Source organism: Castanea sativa, chromosome 11 (assembly GCF_040712315.1).
Source record: "Castanea sativa cultivar Marrone di Chiusa Pesio chromosome 11, ASM4071231v1".
NCBI lineage: Eukaryota > Viridiplantae > Streptophyta > Magnoliopsida > Fagales > Fagaceae > Castanea > Castanea sativa.
Genome location: NC_134023.1, coordinates 53,050,605 through 53,067,748, shown reverse-complemented (window position 1 = coordinate 53,067,748; position 17,144 = coordinate 53,050,605). Strand labels below are relative to the sequence as shown.

At 32.7% G+C, this 17,144-nt stretch overlaps 1 protein-coding gene across 2 annotated transcripts; it reads right to left on the bottom strand.

Annotated features, from left to right (window-relative positions):
• Positions 1-11,976: 11,976 nt before the first annotated feature.
• On the bottom strand, positions 11,977-16,840 carry LOC142614853 (cytochrome c oxidase-assembly factor COX23, mitochondrial). 2 transcript variants are annotated; one of them, XM_075787498.1, is made up of 3 exons: positions 16,538-16,840; positions 13,550-13,626; positions 11,977-12,559 (listed from the first exon to the last, which is right to left on the bottom strand). In XM_075787498.1, the coding sequence occupies exons 1-3, from the start codon at positions 16,626-16,628 to the stop codon at positions 12,422-12,424; spliced, it is 306 nt and encodes a 101-aa protein (XP_075643613.1). In that variant the 5' UTR covers positions 16,629-16,840; the 3' UTR covers positions 11,977-12,421. The 2 variants fall into 2 exon arrangements, with proteins under 2 accessions (XP_075643613.1, XP_075643614.1); XM_075787499.1 differs by lacking the exon at positions 11,977-12,559 and adding an exon at positions 12,855-13,319 and having other exon boundaries at positions 16,538-16,710.
• Positions 16,841-17,144: the final 304 nt, after the last annotated feature.

Below are 17,144 nucleotides of genomic sequence, written 5' to 3'. Positions count from 1 at the left end.
GGGGGCGTGATGATTCTTCCACCTTGGCCTTCATTTTCTCATCTCTCTGGTCTCGTCCAAGGAAGTTCCTCAATTTTCCCTGTCTAATGAGATTTTCTATCTGCTGCTTCAAGTCAAAGCACTCGTCCGTATCATGCCCATGGTCCCTGTGAAAACGGCAGTACTTACTCCTATTACGCTTGTTGGGGTCTCCCTTCATTTTGTCCGGCCACTTCAAGGACGGATCATCCTTGATCTGCATAAGAACTTGCTCTAATGGCATAGTCAAGGGCGTGTATTGCTGATTCCTCGCGGAGGAACTGGCCTTCTTACCATCCTTATCTTTTCTCTCGTCTGCTCGAACTTTCTTTGGACGAGGTCCCTATTCCGGATAGCGATGGTGGCCCATTTTCGAGTGCTCTGCCCTCTTTCTTTTCTTGGCTATGATAGCGTCTTCAGCATTCATAAAATTCTGGGCTGAATGGACAAGCTCAGCCATAGTCTGTGGTTCCTGCTCGTAGAGCTTATGAATGAACAAGTCAGAATTGACCCCATTGTGGAAAGCGGCCAGCAATAGTTTGTCATCCATCTCGTCCACCGTTAAGGCTTCTCTGTTAAACCGGGTGATAAAAGACCGCAAACTCTCATTGTCCCCTTGCTTTATGGTCAGCAGGCTAGAGGAGGAACGCTTGTGACGCTGTCCTCCAATGAAGTTGTTGACAAACAGCTTACTCAGTTCTTCAAATGATCCCATTGAGTTTGGGGGAATCTTGCTGAACCACACTCGCGCTGGTCCCTTGAGTGTGGTGGGAAAAGCTCTGCACATGATCTCATTTGGGACCCCCTACAGGTGCATGGTCGTCTTGAAAGTTGCAATGTGATCGCAAGGATCGCGATTTCCATCGTACGAGTCTAGAGAAGGCATTTTGAACTTCGGGGGTAGAGGGTGACTGTTGATGGAAGCTGTGAAAGGGGAGTCCGTTCGGTGGACCATATCATCTACTGGGTTTGCTCGCCTCATATTTTCCCTCATTTCCTCCATGGCTTTTCTCATCTGGTCCATTTCTTTTTCCAAGTGCGGCACCCTTCTTGAAGCGGTACCCCTTGTTTGATCTTCGGACTCTACATTTTCCCCTCCTCCTTCCTGACTTGGGGCCCTTCCCTCCGTGTGTCCCTGGCGCTGCCTCCTGAGGTTGATCTCCTTATTCAACTCCTGGTTCTGATGTGTCAGTTCTGCCATAGCGGCAGCCATGGATTGTATGTGCTGAATAGAAGGCGGTTGCATTACAGGCACTGATCTGCGATCGCGAAGGGGATTGCTAGAGGCATCCCTACTCTCCTGATGGCCTGGGCTAGTAGCCCTTGATCTTGTTCGAACCATTCAGCCTTTTGTCTGGGATAGAATAACAGTTTCCCCACAGACGGCGCCAACTGATGATGCAAAGAAAATCAGTAGGCTGGATGCTCCGGACTTGAAAGGACTACTGGTTCTTTCTGCGGCCTGAAAAAAGAAAGAAAAGAGAATCAAAGGCGGCCGGGGCTGCCGGCCGAAAACCCTCCGATGGCAAAGTTAGTTTTTCTCTCCATATTATGAGTTCCAACTTTCTTGGTGTAAAAATGAACGTACCTTGGCCTTGTCTGAAACAGCCCTTTTATAGTGTTCTTACAAGCGGTTATTAAGATTGGAACCTCTCCTAGATTCGAGGAGAGGTAGGAATCAAGTGTAACTTGCATAACCGTTTGGGAGTTATGCTTCTGTTCCACAACGGATACCTGGCGGTTATGCGTGGGATAAGGGATTGTCATGTCATGCTCGGAGATTTTCCTAAGTGTAATAACCTCGTCCTGGGGGTCCTTGGATATGTACTGGTATGCGCAGGGGTTGTTTCGTCTAACAGACGAATTCTTTCAGGACGAGGTTATTAGCGTTCTGGACGAGAGCATCATTCTGGTGATGCTTACCTCGTCCAGAACTCTTCTTCCTTCGACGAGGTAATTCTGGGTAAGTTCCTGAGGGTGTTTACGATGGTGGTCAGGTTATGGACGACCTTTATGGACGACTTGGAGATAGGCTAAATCAGCACCCTATCAACTTCAAGTATTTTTTATTTTTTATTTCTACAAGTATTTTTTCATCTTTTTGATCTCCAAATATATCATTATATTATTTTTGTATTTGATTAATATTTTTTTAGGATGAATCATATTCTTCTAACTTTTGTTGTAATGTGTTATATTTGCCTAATATATTACTAAATTTTATAGGTTTCAAATTTATTATTCAAATTTCTCATGTTTTAATAGATAATGAGATTTTATCATAATAATTAAAACTCATCACAAAATTACAATGTTATCTTAACCAAAATTAAAATGAAAACAAAGGAATAAAAGATAGACTTTATAGTAATTTATTACTCAAACAATTGGTAGACATATTTAAATTCATAGCCATATAGATTGTGTTTTGATATAAACTCAAATTCTTATTTCCAAAAAAGAAATCTAAGGTTATGTTTAATAATAGTTTTTGTTTTCTATTTTTAAAAACTTGATTTTGGGAATATAAAGAAAAAACAATTTTCTTGTATTTTTGAAATCATAAACATGTTTGGTTAGTTGAAATTAAAAAAATAATTTTTTGAAGAAAAAAATAAAAAATACTAAAATATGTTGTTATTAGGATTTAAACTCTAATGCTAACTCATTAAATGTGACAAATTTATTAAATCAAATACATGTTTTCTTTGACTTTTGCAAACTAGAAATTGAAAATAGCATTTTGCGTGTTTTCAGTTTCCTTTACAAATTAAGTTTTGAGGATAGTTTTTGTTTTATGTCCATTTTGAGTTGCCAAACAAGTTTTTTAGTTTCTAAACTAGAAATTTATTTTTAAAAGCAGAAAATACAGGGAAAAACAGTTACCAAACATACCCTAAATACTAACCTAAAAATCAAAATTCAATCAAAGCTATAAAAGAAAAAGAAGAGACTTTGTGATGAGGAAAAAAACACAATACCAACACACATACTTAAAAAAGAAACCATCAACCTTAATTAGAGTTATAAAAAACAACAAAAACCCTATCAAAAGAGAGAGAGAGTACTCACAATTTTTGTGTGGGAAAAATATGGATTAAATGTGAGAAATGATACCAAATTTATACAAAATAAAATAGGAGAAGAAGAGTAAAAATATAAGAATGAGGAAATGATAAAAGAAGTGTAAAGGAAAAGTAGAGAGTAATGAGGAGATAAAGAGGCAAAGAGAAAGGGGAAAGATTAAAAGAAGTATAATAGTAGGTGTGGACTGAATGGGAGCAGAATAGGTTTTTTTTTTTTTGGAGAATAGGGAGAAGAAATGTTTTAAAAGAAAAAAGAAGAGGTAAAAAATAAGTGGATGATATGATCGCTGGTGTGGCTTAACAAAAACGTAGCAACGACATATGCTACTCTTCAACTTTTACATATATATAGATAGATGTGAATGAAGTAATTAAAAGGTGTGGTCTAGATGCTTAAATTTGGATTTCAATTTGGATTTAAAATCAATATATTCAAAGTGTCTTGATTTTAAATTTATAGATTTTAAATTTTTTTATTAGGATCCATTTTATGCTTAAGAGAATTTGAAATTCTAAATTTTCATATCTATTATTTGTATGCTCTATAAATTTAAATTTGAAATCTTCTCACTGTAAAACTGACCAAAACCCTCATAATCTCAAAAATGTCTAAGGTCTGTTTGGTTGAAGGGATGAAAAATTGAAAAAAATAAAAAATGAGAAGGGAATAGAAAACTGAGAAGATAGAAAAGATTTTAGTTTTTTCTTATGGTGTTTATTGGAATGATGGGAAAATAAAAGTATGGAAAACTCTATTATTTGATTGAGTAAAAAAGTGAGAAGATGAAAAAAGTTGTTTATATGTAAATTTATTCTTATGCCATTACATAATATAGTATATAAAAAAAAATTTATTTCTTCATAATCATTAAATAAAAAAATTACAATTATATAAAAAAAAAACACCTTAAATTATTAGTCTCATTTTCTTAAATTTAATCATTTATTTGTAATAGGAATGTAATTTTTGCATACTACAAGTACTTGGGCTCTTAATTAAAACAAACAAAAATAAAATAAAATAAAAACTCGTTGGGGCTCACAAAAATAGTATGCAATAAAAATAATAATAAAATAAAAAGTTGGGTGGGTCTCACAATGTCACCCATATTATTTATATATTATATATAAAACCGAAACCTCTGAAACTCTCATAATTTTCCACATCATCATTATTTTTAAAACATCAGCATTATAAAACAAAAATTCTGATTTTAATAACAATTTTTTCCCGATACTCCTTCTCCTTCCTTATAAAAACCCGATCAACTCTTTCTCCACCCATCTTCCTCTGAATCACAAGCGCAGCACAATCCAAAACCAAACCAAAACAGTAAACATGATTACAAACCCAAACCAAAAGTTTGTCCAAAAAAAAAAAAAACCAAAATAATCCCATCTCCCTCTTCGTCATCTTCCTCATTCCATAAATTTCTTCAAACACAGTAGAGGATCAATGTTTTAAATATCATTTTGTTCTAGTTGGAATTTTTTGTTCCGATATAGGTAACCCCACTATTCTATTCCGTTCTAAAATCCGGCCTGTACCGGTGTTTCGGTTGAAATTTCGTCATCCGAACAAAATATGAATTTTTGAGCTAAATGAAGAATGTGTTTTTACTAAGTAGCTTCTTTTGGATTTGATGGTGCAGACATTAGAAAAGAAAACCGATTTAAAAAAAAAAAAAAAGAAGTTGAGTGAAGAAGATGAGACAAAGGAGGAGTGTTATAGATTTGCAGATGCTTGAGTAGTCTGAGAAGAGGAATGAAAAGAGTTAAAAAAAAATGAGATCACATTTATGACACTTGGGAGGGGTAGAAAGGAAGTTTCTAGGAAGGTGCTTCCTTTACAATGCCATCACATGCCTTTTTATTCACAAAACTGTCATTGCATCATTTTATAAAAATATTTCTTTTAAATAAATAATCAGATAATCATTTTTAAAAATTTTAGCTTAACAATAACAGTAAATAAATTCCGACATAAAAAATAGTAAACAAATAACTTTATTTCAATATAGGAAAAAAAAAAAAAAACTTGATTTCAGCCCAAAAATAGTAGAAGTAATAACCATATTATTATTGTCTAAAGTCTAACTGAAATGCACAAAAAATTTGCATAGGTGATAGCTTAAACTCTTCATTCGTTGTTTTTTTTTAATAAGTAATAGCTTAAATTCTTCATTCATTATTGGAATTTTTTTTCATAATCAGTAGCTTTCCCGTGCATCGCTCGGGTTAGCGACTAGTTTTCATTATTCTCCTTCCCCCATATCCTTATAATCCCTCCCATGAAATCATTTCTCATTGAATCTTCTCTTATATAATTTTTTTTCTTCTTCGCTTTCCTCTTCTTCCTTCACTTTCACATTTCTTACCGTGGACTTGCATGTCAACCAATCTCCGATGCATTTAAAAAAATAAAAAATTCTTCTTACATGCTAACCGAAGTCCCAAGTATTTCCATTTTCTTTCTTTCTTTTTTCTTTTTTGGGTGAAAAGTTCAACCTTGATACTTCAATCAAGTTTTTTAAAATTATTTTCTATGTTGAATAATAGATGAGATGAAGTTGTTGTTAAGAGAAGAAACTGTGCAAAGCTATAGTTGAAGCACGATTATCTTTTTTTAAGTTAGATGTAGGTGATTGAGAGAAAACAAAGGGGTAGAAATAGTCATTTGCTAATTTTCTCCTGCGTTTTCTCTTCAAATCGGAGAGATTGTATTATGGTGAGCCCATGAAGAAAATACTTGTGACCACCAATTTCCCCCTTAGTTCTCTCCTCCCAACTAAATAAGGGATTTTGGTGTTTACTTTCCACTTTTCTTTCCACCATTTTCCATCTCTCACTTATCATCCCAACCAAACGTACCCTTAAAGTATAAAACCTTGAAAGTGATTAACATACTCTCAAAAACTCTATAAAACCAACTTTTTTAATTGTTGAAGAAGGGTGAAAAGTTATTCTAAAGAAAACTTTTTTTTTTTTTTTTTTTTTTTTTTTTTTTTTTTTTTTTTTTTTGCATTGTATGTGCCTTATGGTCATGGATGGAGCCACTATTGAAATTTGCCTAGCTCAACCAATCGAAGAAAAGCCTCGACCGATTGAGAAGCAATTCTGCAAAATTTTAAATAAGGCCCAACAGCCCGCAAAACGTTTAGAGTTTGAGTTCAGCACTGCTAGGTATAAAAATAAAACTCTAATACACGTTTTTCAAGTCTTGAAAGTTACTCTTATGAAATCTATGAGATTATGTACCTTCTAACTCTATCAAGTACCAACCAAAAATCAAATTCAAATTGCTAGCATCGATGGATTAAAGTTGTAGCCCATCCTTTAGCTATCGAGTGTATTGAAGATCAAGGCATGAACAGGTGGTTCATGTGAGAACAGATCCAAATCAAAGAAGTCTGTGGAGTTCAGAGCTAGATTGGATAATCTTAGTTAAGTTTACTACAAATGCTATATTCTTGACTATAAACTTCTATTTGATTAGTGGATTGTACTCTTGGGATCATTCCTCCCAGGTTTTTTACCTTTAAACGAGTTGTTTCATTGATTTTTCTGAGTCATCATAACATTGTGTTATTTACTTTTCTGTTGTGCATGATATGTTTGATATATGTTTAATCTAGATCTGATTAATTGACCTAATAACTTGGCTAATAAATTAGGTTAAACATATCGTGTTTTCTAGGAGTTTAAAACTTAACACACACACACACACACACATGGTCATTAATTTTAGCAATTTTGTTCTATGAAATTACATTTTGTCATCCCTTAAAAATATCATTGATTCTTTTAAAAGTATTGTTACAGTTACAAAATTCTTACAAATTGTTAAGGTATCAAATTTTTATTGGTTCACATTTAGGCCTGCCACTTACATTTGTTTTTTACTTTCTAATAACCACTCATTACATAAGCAATTTGTAAAAATGTTTGTAGCTCTAGCATTTTCCTCATTTTAAAGACCATAAAAAAATTTATAAATCTAAAATCTAAAATAAAATATACAAGCCCAAAATAATTAGCTCAACATTAAATATTTCCAATAATAAAACTAAAAAAAACTAAGCCTAATGAACCATATTCAAAACAAACAACCTAGTCCTTTAAAAAATTTTAACAAAATAATTTTGTTCTTACTTAGCAGAGCACACATCAAGGACCAAAAAAAAAAAAAAAACCCTCAACGCCTAATCAGTAGCAGAGTTAGAAGCCTAAGCTGCTGCACACAACTAGTAGCAAAGCCACCTTCATAACTTTAAATTATAGCTCCTTCCTTGCTTATAGTTAAAAGTTGAAAAAGTTACGTTTTTCCTTGCTCTAAAACACCCCCATATTGTTTTTTTCTTTTTCTTTTTCACTTTTTCTGTTCACAAACATTACTCGTTTCTCCCCCTTTATTTCCTTGTTTTTCTCCCTAGTGACAACATTGAAACTTGAAATAGTGTCAACCTTTCTCTTAATCTTGCAAAAATATATATTTAGTGATGTTTATCAAACTACATATAACTCATGCTTTTATGGTAATGAAGATGTGAACCTTTTAACATCCACATTTCTCAAAAACAAATATATATTGAAGTCGAATAAGAGTAAAAGATTCTCATTAATTAATTCGAAGGTCATAAGTGTTAGAGTTACCTATTATCTAAGGATTGTCCAGAGAGATTAGCCACGTATCTTAAAGCAGCTCTCCATTTCTGCAGAATCTGCTCCCTCTCTGGGTTCTCCTTGAAATCTTTTTTATGTTTAGCAAAGGCCTTTGCAAAACTCTTCTCTTCTGGTGCCGCACACGACTAGGATCCACAAGATAGAAAAAGGGCAGCACTCTCAACCCTCCCTCCATGCATTCAACAATTTCTGCAAGTTCTTGCAAGCACCATGTAGAAGATGCATAATTTTTGGACAAAATGATGACCGCTATCTACGAATTCTTGATTGAATCGAAGATTTCTGGCAAATGGGGCTCCCCCACTCAAGTTCTATATCATCCTTAAAGGTGATAATCTCTTTCTCTATCAAAGCGTGATAGAGATGGTCAGTAAAACTATTGCGGGTTTCACCTCTAAAACTCAAGAAAACTTCATATTTCTGTTGGGTAGAACAAGTAGAGGAAGAAGATGATGGGTCAGTTTGAATGCTATTGGAAACCATTGCTATATACTACGTACTAATTACTACTAAGTATTTTTGAGTTGGGATTCTAAGATAGACAATGCCATGTCTTCAAAAGGAGTTGGCAAGAAAGCAAGCAAACTAAACCAACAAGAGAAACCAAAGAGAAGATGGGGTTCAGCTTGTATAGTTGTATGTTACCATGAGATGTGGACTAGAAAAACAATGGGGATAAAACCTGTTACACATACCCTATTATATGGGTGTGTAATAGTGTGTATAATTGGGTGTATGTAACAAACATTATCCAAACAATGAAGACTTAAAAACCGTTTTCATATTCAACAATGTTATTTGTTATTAGCTATTCATAATAATCATGACTGTCCTATTATCTTTCTTGTTGGTATCTGTTTGGCCATTAGAATTGATGAAGAATTCAAAGGGTGATTTGTTTAATGGGAATAATATTTTTCTCCCAACGGTTTTGTTAATGTTTTTCCCTAGATATTGCGTTGTGGGTTTGTTAAATTCCGTATGTTGCAGAGGTTAAGTATATTGTAAGCTTTTGTGTGTGCGCGTGTATATATATGTTGTAAAGGGTATTTTGCTGTGAACATAGGTTGTTGAGCTAAACCACATTAATGTTATCTTTATTTTTGCTTTTGTCTTTTTTTTTTTTTCCTTTTTTTTAAGTTCTTTTATTTTAAAAAAGAAGAAAATGAAAATATATATTGTTTAATAGGAATATTTATTACTTCAACACCGCAACCATCATTTTGAGACAAAGACTATCATTTTGAGAAGTTAAAGCATACAATACAAGTACAACATGATGATGCGGACTAACAAAACAATGGGGATAAAACTTGTTACACATTCCCTGTTATACACAATTATAATCACTCATTTTTTAAAAACTAAAATCATGTATTCAACTCACAGTTTCAATTCAAAAAAATGAGAGTATATGTAATATGTTGTGTACAATATATAGTGTGTGTAACAAATATTATCTAATGGGTATAGTAAAGTTTCTGATGATTGAATAAGAGATCTGGAGCTTAATTCTTATCTACACCAAAAACTTATTAGTGTCTTGGTCTGATAATAAAGAATTATCATAATTAAATTGAAACTCTCTAAATTTTTTTTAATTAAATGATGTCGTATTCGTTATTTGTTTATTAGCTATTCTTAATAATCACGACTGATTTATTATCTTTCTTGTTGATTTCTGTTAGGCCACTAGAATTGATGAAGATTCCAAAGAGTGGTTTGTTTAATGGAAAGAATATTTTCCTCCTAACGGTTTTATCTAGTTTTCCCCTACGGTCAAAAAAAGCCGACTGCTAATAACATATTATTATTGGTCGAATGCATGAGATGAGAGACTATATTATATAATAAGTTAAAACATAAACATGATTCTCAAAAAAAAAAAAGTTAAAACATAAACATCAACATTGGACATAACTCCTCAAAAAAAAAAAACATTGGACATAACTAGTAATTAAAAATAGAATAATTTATTGCTGGCATAATATACATATATATATATATATATATATATATATATATATATCATAGTATTAAAATAAAATTTTTGAGATTATAAAACCTATCCAAGTAAGAATTGTGCCGATTGAGATTCTCCTGTTTGGACTCTTTTTTTTTTTTTCAATAAATAATTAAGTTGGCACAAAAATTAAAAATATTAAATTAGACATGAGGCGCAAAATTGGATCTTATATTGAAATTTAATTTAAAATCTAATTGGATTTTCTTTTAGTTTTTGCTTTTAATATATATCTAATCGGACTTAATTTGATTTTTTTTTTAAAGTTATAATTTAAACCCTATATTTTATGAAAGTAACAAATTATATAATTAAAAAAAAAACAACTTAAGTACTGAGAATTTAAAAAATTGACAAATTAAAATCTGAAATTTCAAAAAAAAAAAAAATTTAAAAGCTTGGGATTTTAACATAGGCAAGTAATGATTTAATTTAGTATATTTTGAAACCTTAAAATTAAAGTCGTTACTTTTAGTTTCTCAAAAAAAAAAAAATGTCGTTACTTTTAAAATTACAAGATTTATTACACCCTTAAAATGTAGAGTTGAAATATAATTTTTCTAATTTTAAGGGGAAAAAATGAAATAAAAGTAATTCGGGATTCGAGATTCATCAGGCTTGGCATTTGGGCTTTTACCGCTTTAAGAAACAGTCCATATAACATTCCTGATTTTGCTTGGGTTTTTACCTCTTTTGCAAACAGTCATATACATTGAAGTTTGGGATTTATTAGTGTTTCGAAAACATAATGATAAATGGCTTTTCTTATAATCAATCCATTAAATGACATGTTCTTCCTCAATAGATCTTTGTTTACTTTTTGTTCAAAAATTTCAACCATGCTCATCAAGTTATCTAATAAGAAATGGTGTCCCCTGGTGGGCCAGGGTATTTGATTATCAAGTGGCCCAATTTGGGTTCATCAAAGGAAGATTATTGCTCATGAGTTCTACATTGATAAGGTTAAGGTAAATTCTCCATTGGATACCTTTTAAGTAAATATGTTTTTTTTGTTCCCTCACATTTTACTTAAAATATAAATATTCTTCACTGCTATCTTTTAATTTTTGAGCAAGGCTTTTGTTTAGTATATTTGGCAAGATAAGAGGCGATACTTGATCATTTTTAGACATTGTGTCGGTGTCGTGCACCCTGAACACAAATCAATACTCTTACTTTGGTCCCTCATTTTCAAGAAGTGTCTAACCCTTTTAAGACATCCTTGCAACTGTTGCAAGATGAGAATTTGGTCATATTGGATCTAAATGTCTCCTATTCTTTCTATATTATGTTCGATTATAACTTTCCTGTGTCTCTATCATTATAGGGACAATCTTTATAGCGTGTTCATTCGACATATTATGTCTCGCAGTCTCACAAATCACTGTCTCTAAAATTTTAAATGATGGTAAGTGATAAAGGGAGATGATGAGGGTAGAAAGAGAACACAGTTTGCTTTATCTTGCAAAAGACAATTTATACATTCCTTCTACGGAGAAAATTGTTGTTTGCGCACTTCCAAAATCCAGTAGAACTCATATGTTGTTGTTTGCACACTTCCAAATTTTTTTTTTCCGACTCTTTTTAAAGGGCATGCAAAATCTAATGATCGAATGTATAACCTCAACGCTAAGATCTTGGGAGAGCAGAATTGAAAATGCGGGGGGAATTACAGTCATTGAAATTGACAGGGATTTGAAGAGCTTGTCTGCACATAAAATCTCAAGAGCCTGTTTTGAAAGCAATTACACTCAAGGGGAAGAAATGTTCTTGAAGCTCAGAACTCTTGAAAAAACCATGTCGAAGAGACCTCTTGGAATTCCTGGGCTTAGGTACAATTACATGAAACTCTTCACATAAATCATAATCATTTATGTGCCATATGAGTTCCAAAGTTATACTGTATAACTTAAACATAATGTGAAAACGTTGGTTGTTATACGACCATTTCTCATTGTTTATTATCTAATATTTTTATAAAAATATATATTTGGGGTTAACTAATTATCAACAATATTACATAATTTAAATATCAAGGTTATCTTATATTCGTATTAGTATGCTTATTATTTGTGAGCTTTCCCTAACTTAGATCCTATCAATTTAAATTTGAAGTTGCAAAAAATTATTTTTGCCAGACAAAACGAAAAGACAAATATGGAAGACTAGAGAAAGTGATCAACCCCATGATTGTAAAGGTAGTAAAACAACGTATGGAGACAACTTATGAGAAGGATCTTATACAAATGATACTAGAAGGAGCCAAAAATTCTGTTGATTACAATAGTCTATGGTCAGATATCTTCTGTGACAAGTTCATGACAGCATCGTGTAGCGCTTATGGACTGCTTCTTCAACCCCAACATGGAATTCCTCTCCATGTGAGGAGTGAATAAATGACTTTTGAATCAGTTTTTGATGTTCTAAATAGTTTTGAGGGGTACAGAACAAAAGACTTAAGGAGAGACACTGCCTTTGTTACACTGCTATGGTATCTTCAGAATGGGAATTTAGCATGCAAAAATTGCACAAACGTTATAATGCAATATACTGATATCATTCCAAGTCATTCACAAGTTACCACATTATAATTGCAATGTGTCATTCCACCCTACTTAAGAAACAGTGGAACATATTTCTTCCACTCACGACCATCCAGGCATCTATTTAAAGAAGCACCATCGCTAAAATGGCATCTATAAGAACAAAATAGTTTCAGTGTTACAATGCAGGAAGCCACATGTTTAATCTGCAAAGTAGGAAAATTGGTTACTCTAGTTTTTTGCATGAAATTAGAGAATAGTTACCTCAACAATTTGTATAAAATTAGACTAATCACTGTAGTAAATAGAGCTTGTCAATTACATTTTAAATCACTGATACATTAACATATGCTTTGTTTTAAGGAGCTGCATCCCAGATGATTAAAAGTTTCTTTAGAGAACACAATTCAAATGATTTTGTTTAGTAACATATTTTTTACACTAGGAAATTTTGATTCACTAAATCATTCAAATGACTGTTATTAATTGCATATTAATAGATTCAGATTCAATATATTCAGTGCCTCACTGTAAATTCCACACCTTCAAATGCAATCTTCTTCACATTTTCAAATAAAAAGCACAACAAAGATTATGCAAATAATGCAATACAGTTATGAAAGTTTAGTTCTGATGTTCTATAATAATATAGACAACCTTCAAACTTTGACCAGGATCCACCATTTTGAAATGAAAACCAGGATTTTACTTTACGCCTCATGGAAAGAATATGACAAGGATTGCAAATACAGAAATTTATTCAACTTTTCTAGATATGATATGGAGCCAGCTCTATAACTTGGTGTCAAAATTTGTGGAAGATTGAATGCTGCAACAGAAGAGGGATTGACACTTGTAGGGAGCTCAAACATAGCTTCTGCTGATTATAATTTTGAGTAGCAAATCCAAAAAGGACTTTCATGAGAAGAATGATCTATTCCTATTGCGTTCTAATCGAGCTTCCCTCTATTCAGAAAAAGAAGAAGAATCAATAACCATATAGTTCACAGCAATATTTCAAGCAATTGGAATAATTTAATTTTAGAGAGAGAGAGAGGGGATAACAGTGTCATCAAGCCAACGGCACCGCTGTCCTCATTCAAGATTTAATTCATCCAGGTACAATTTCTTCATCAATTTCAATCATATATAAGAATTAAATCTACAGAGCATTTAAACATTGAAAAATCCATTACCTCCTTTTTCTTGCATTCCTTGTAAATATCAAAATGTTCTTGACATTTACTCTTGTCTGAGCCATATTCTTCTAAACCTGCAAAACTAGCAAAGCAATCAATATATAGACAAAAAAAAAAAAGATTCAGTCAACATAAAGTTTGATTACAACCAGTTGCCTGTTTGGATCCAGATTATTAGAGCTGCAATTTGCTTTTTGCGTTTTCTCCTCTTTCTTTTTTTTTTTTTTTTCTTTTTTTTTTTCCCTGCTGCGGGGGACAAAACACGCAGTGCGCGCATAGTACCCGCACACTGTTTACACACTTTTTTCAGCAATTTTTTTATTAAAAATGGGTCTCGCAGTACTATTTACACATTTAAAAATTATTTTGCTACAGTATTTTCAGTTTTCAATTTTCAGTAATAAGTTCTATCCAAACAGACCTTAGGTGTGCTACTACATGCTTTTAAGATCACATAATCACTTCCTCAGTTAAGATCATGCAATGTAGTGTGCACTGGCACAATCAATTATTCACACAGGAAATCATGCATGGAATGTGCCTGTGAAAGTTAAATCAGTAGCATGCTTTTATGTGGTTAATAAAGGGTTAATACATGAAAGACTAGCCAGTGGCACATATGCATTCAATACATTCTACCTGGTTTGAACTAAACTAAGTTTCATTATAGCTCCTATCATTAACTCTTCTTTTTTGATAGGTAATAAAAGTTTTATTGATAGCAAAAGAGCAATGTGTTTACGATTGTAAACTCATAGCAATGAAAAGAATACACTCAAATCAAGTGGAAAATCTAACAGAAATAATGAAATCAGACAAGGAAATACAATGTGTGAGACCCCAAATATGAGACCACTCAAATAAAGTCCTAGCTAGTGAAGTCTTCACCAGATCAATAGATCTCTCAATGTCCTCAAATGTTCGGGCATTATGTTCCTATCATTAATTCTTAGAAAGCTTGTAAAAGTAATGTATAAATTGTCTTTTGCAAGATAAAGCATCATGTGTTCTCTTTCTACCTCATCAGCTCCCTTTATCACTAACCATCATTTAAAATTTTTGAAAGAGTGATTTAAGAGACTGCGAGACATAACATGTTGAATGACACTATAAAGAATGTCCCTATAATGATAGAGACATAGGAAAGTTGTAATTGAACATAATATAGAAAGAATAGGAGACATTCTCATGACAGCCATAAAAGCATCCCTAGTAGGCCCGTACAGACTTGAAGCACAAACTAAGCTTTTTCTTAAAGATAGTCATGGACCTCAATGACCAACAATACACCACAAGCCCATGTTGCAATTAACAAAATACATATTGGGCATCATGATGCAGACCCTAGTTATATATTTCGATCCATTATCTTTTAAACAACTTAGTTCATAAAAAACCTTATTAAAATATGATTGAATCACCCAACCACCCCCCCCCCCCCCCCGCGGCACACTCGCACGCATGCACAGGTGCTCCAAGAAACAACATTAGCAATTATTTAACTTATCCATGAGTACTTTAATTCCGGGTAATATAGAACGCTGATGTTATATACTAAAATTTGCATTAAAGAAAAAAAATCATATCAAACATAATGCCTGTTGCCTCCATTTTCTTTCTCTTTGTTCTAGATGAATAAAAAAGACATATATGGTAGAATCTATATTGGTAAGAACTAGCATTCTTATTGAGGCTAAAACTCATAGGGAAGAAAACAGACATACGATAGGAATCAAATATGCAGAGAAATATTAACAGTCAAAAGTATTCGGTTATTGGTTAAAAAAGTATATACTTCTAATGGAAAATTGGGATCAACAGGGACAAAAATAAAGCATTGATTGAAATCTTCTCTAGTGTCAAGATAAGAGCTAAGGATAATGGTGCAGGGAAGCATGTAGGCTATTCTAAATTGGGTTTAGTTAGCAATATGAGTTGCTGAGAACATTTAGTAGGTGGTTAAACACCTCTACAAGAACGCTAAGTTCCAAGAAAAGAACACAAAGGCTTCAATTTTTGTTAACTATGAAAAACTAAGTACAAAATGGAATCCACTTAGGTTCTTGCCAAGTGTCAAACTAATATTGGCTAATGCTGTTCCAAATAACAAACTAGCTAATGAGAATCTGTTAAAATAGATAAGAGTGGCTGCCACCCTTGCAACAAGCTGACTGAAGCCCGTTGTTTGGAAAAATGGATAGTGTAACTAACTAACCACTGAACAATTAATACTTCCAAGCTGCATAAATGGTTTTGTATTTCCACTAGTCTTGTCTGTAAGCTTCAAAAGGACTTTTTCAATCACTTTGCAGCAACTTGATTGACTTCTTAACATCTTGAAATTGCATATAAGATGCTCTTGCATCAAATAGTCACTAACGACAAGTGCATGATAGATAAATGGGACCTATTATGAGACATATAATGCATTATGGATTTTGATCAAAATACATTTACCCGATCACATCCAAGCAATAGAAAATCAAGCAAAATCCGATCCACAAAAAAATTTGGCACAGGCAGCATCGTTGTAGCCGAGGCTGTAAAGTCAGAGGAATCTTTATTGTAGGCCATAGAGATGGAAGTCAGTCATAATCGGGATACCATGCTCTCTATGGGAACTTATTATTCTACTACAAAGAAAAACTGCATACATGTATATACATTTCAACAAGAATTCCTAATGTTTTAAGACCCCCAATTAAAGAAAAACTACAGAACTAACAAATTAAGCATGAATTTCACAAAGCAAATACCCAAAAAAAAAGGGCTGGAAAAACAAAAACAAGGAAATTAGATGATTCAGAGAGAACCCATCAAAGGAAAAATGATATATTAAAGAAAGGATCAATGGGTTTTCAATAAAAATTGGAGCAACAGCAAAGATAAGGGTCAAACGAAAGTAAAAGACCAAAACAAATAGGTATGACGAAATCATAACTGGATAAGTCAAATAATGAAAAGGAAAACATGAAAGGAGCTTACATTTGAGAGAAGCAGAATATTGAGAATAACATAGAGAATCAGAGAGTTTCGAAGCGCTCGGATATGGCGGTGTTGAAGCTTTCGATGCCATTGCTCTGTGTCAATCTCTCTGTCTGCGTATGGCTCCGAATTTTGTTTCCACTTTATGGGTTGGACCCGGATCCGTTTGTTATATATACTAGTGTATTACCCGTGCATATGCACGGGTACAATTAAAAATAATCGCAATTACACGGTTCAAATTATTCATAGTATTAACTTACACATTTTTTAAATCATACATTTAAAAAAATATTTAATTGGATTTAAATTTTTCGGTTTTTGTATCCAATAATTCTCTTGGACATGTGACACAAATTTGGACATCAATTGGATTTGGACTTTTTGATATTTACACTCAATTATTAAGTTGACCCAAAAATTTAAAATTAGATAAGATACATTACGCAAAATCAAGAATCTAATTGAATTTTCTCTAAGCTTAATTTAGATTAAATATTTTGTTTAGCTAATGTCATAAAATTTATAAATTAAAAAAAAACACTTATTAAGAATATCATATTGAATATGTAAATAACTATCACAATCAAATTTATAAATCATTGAA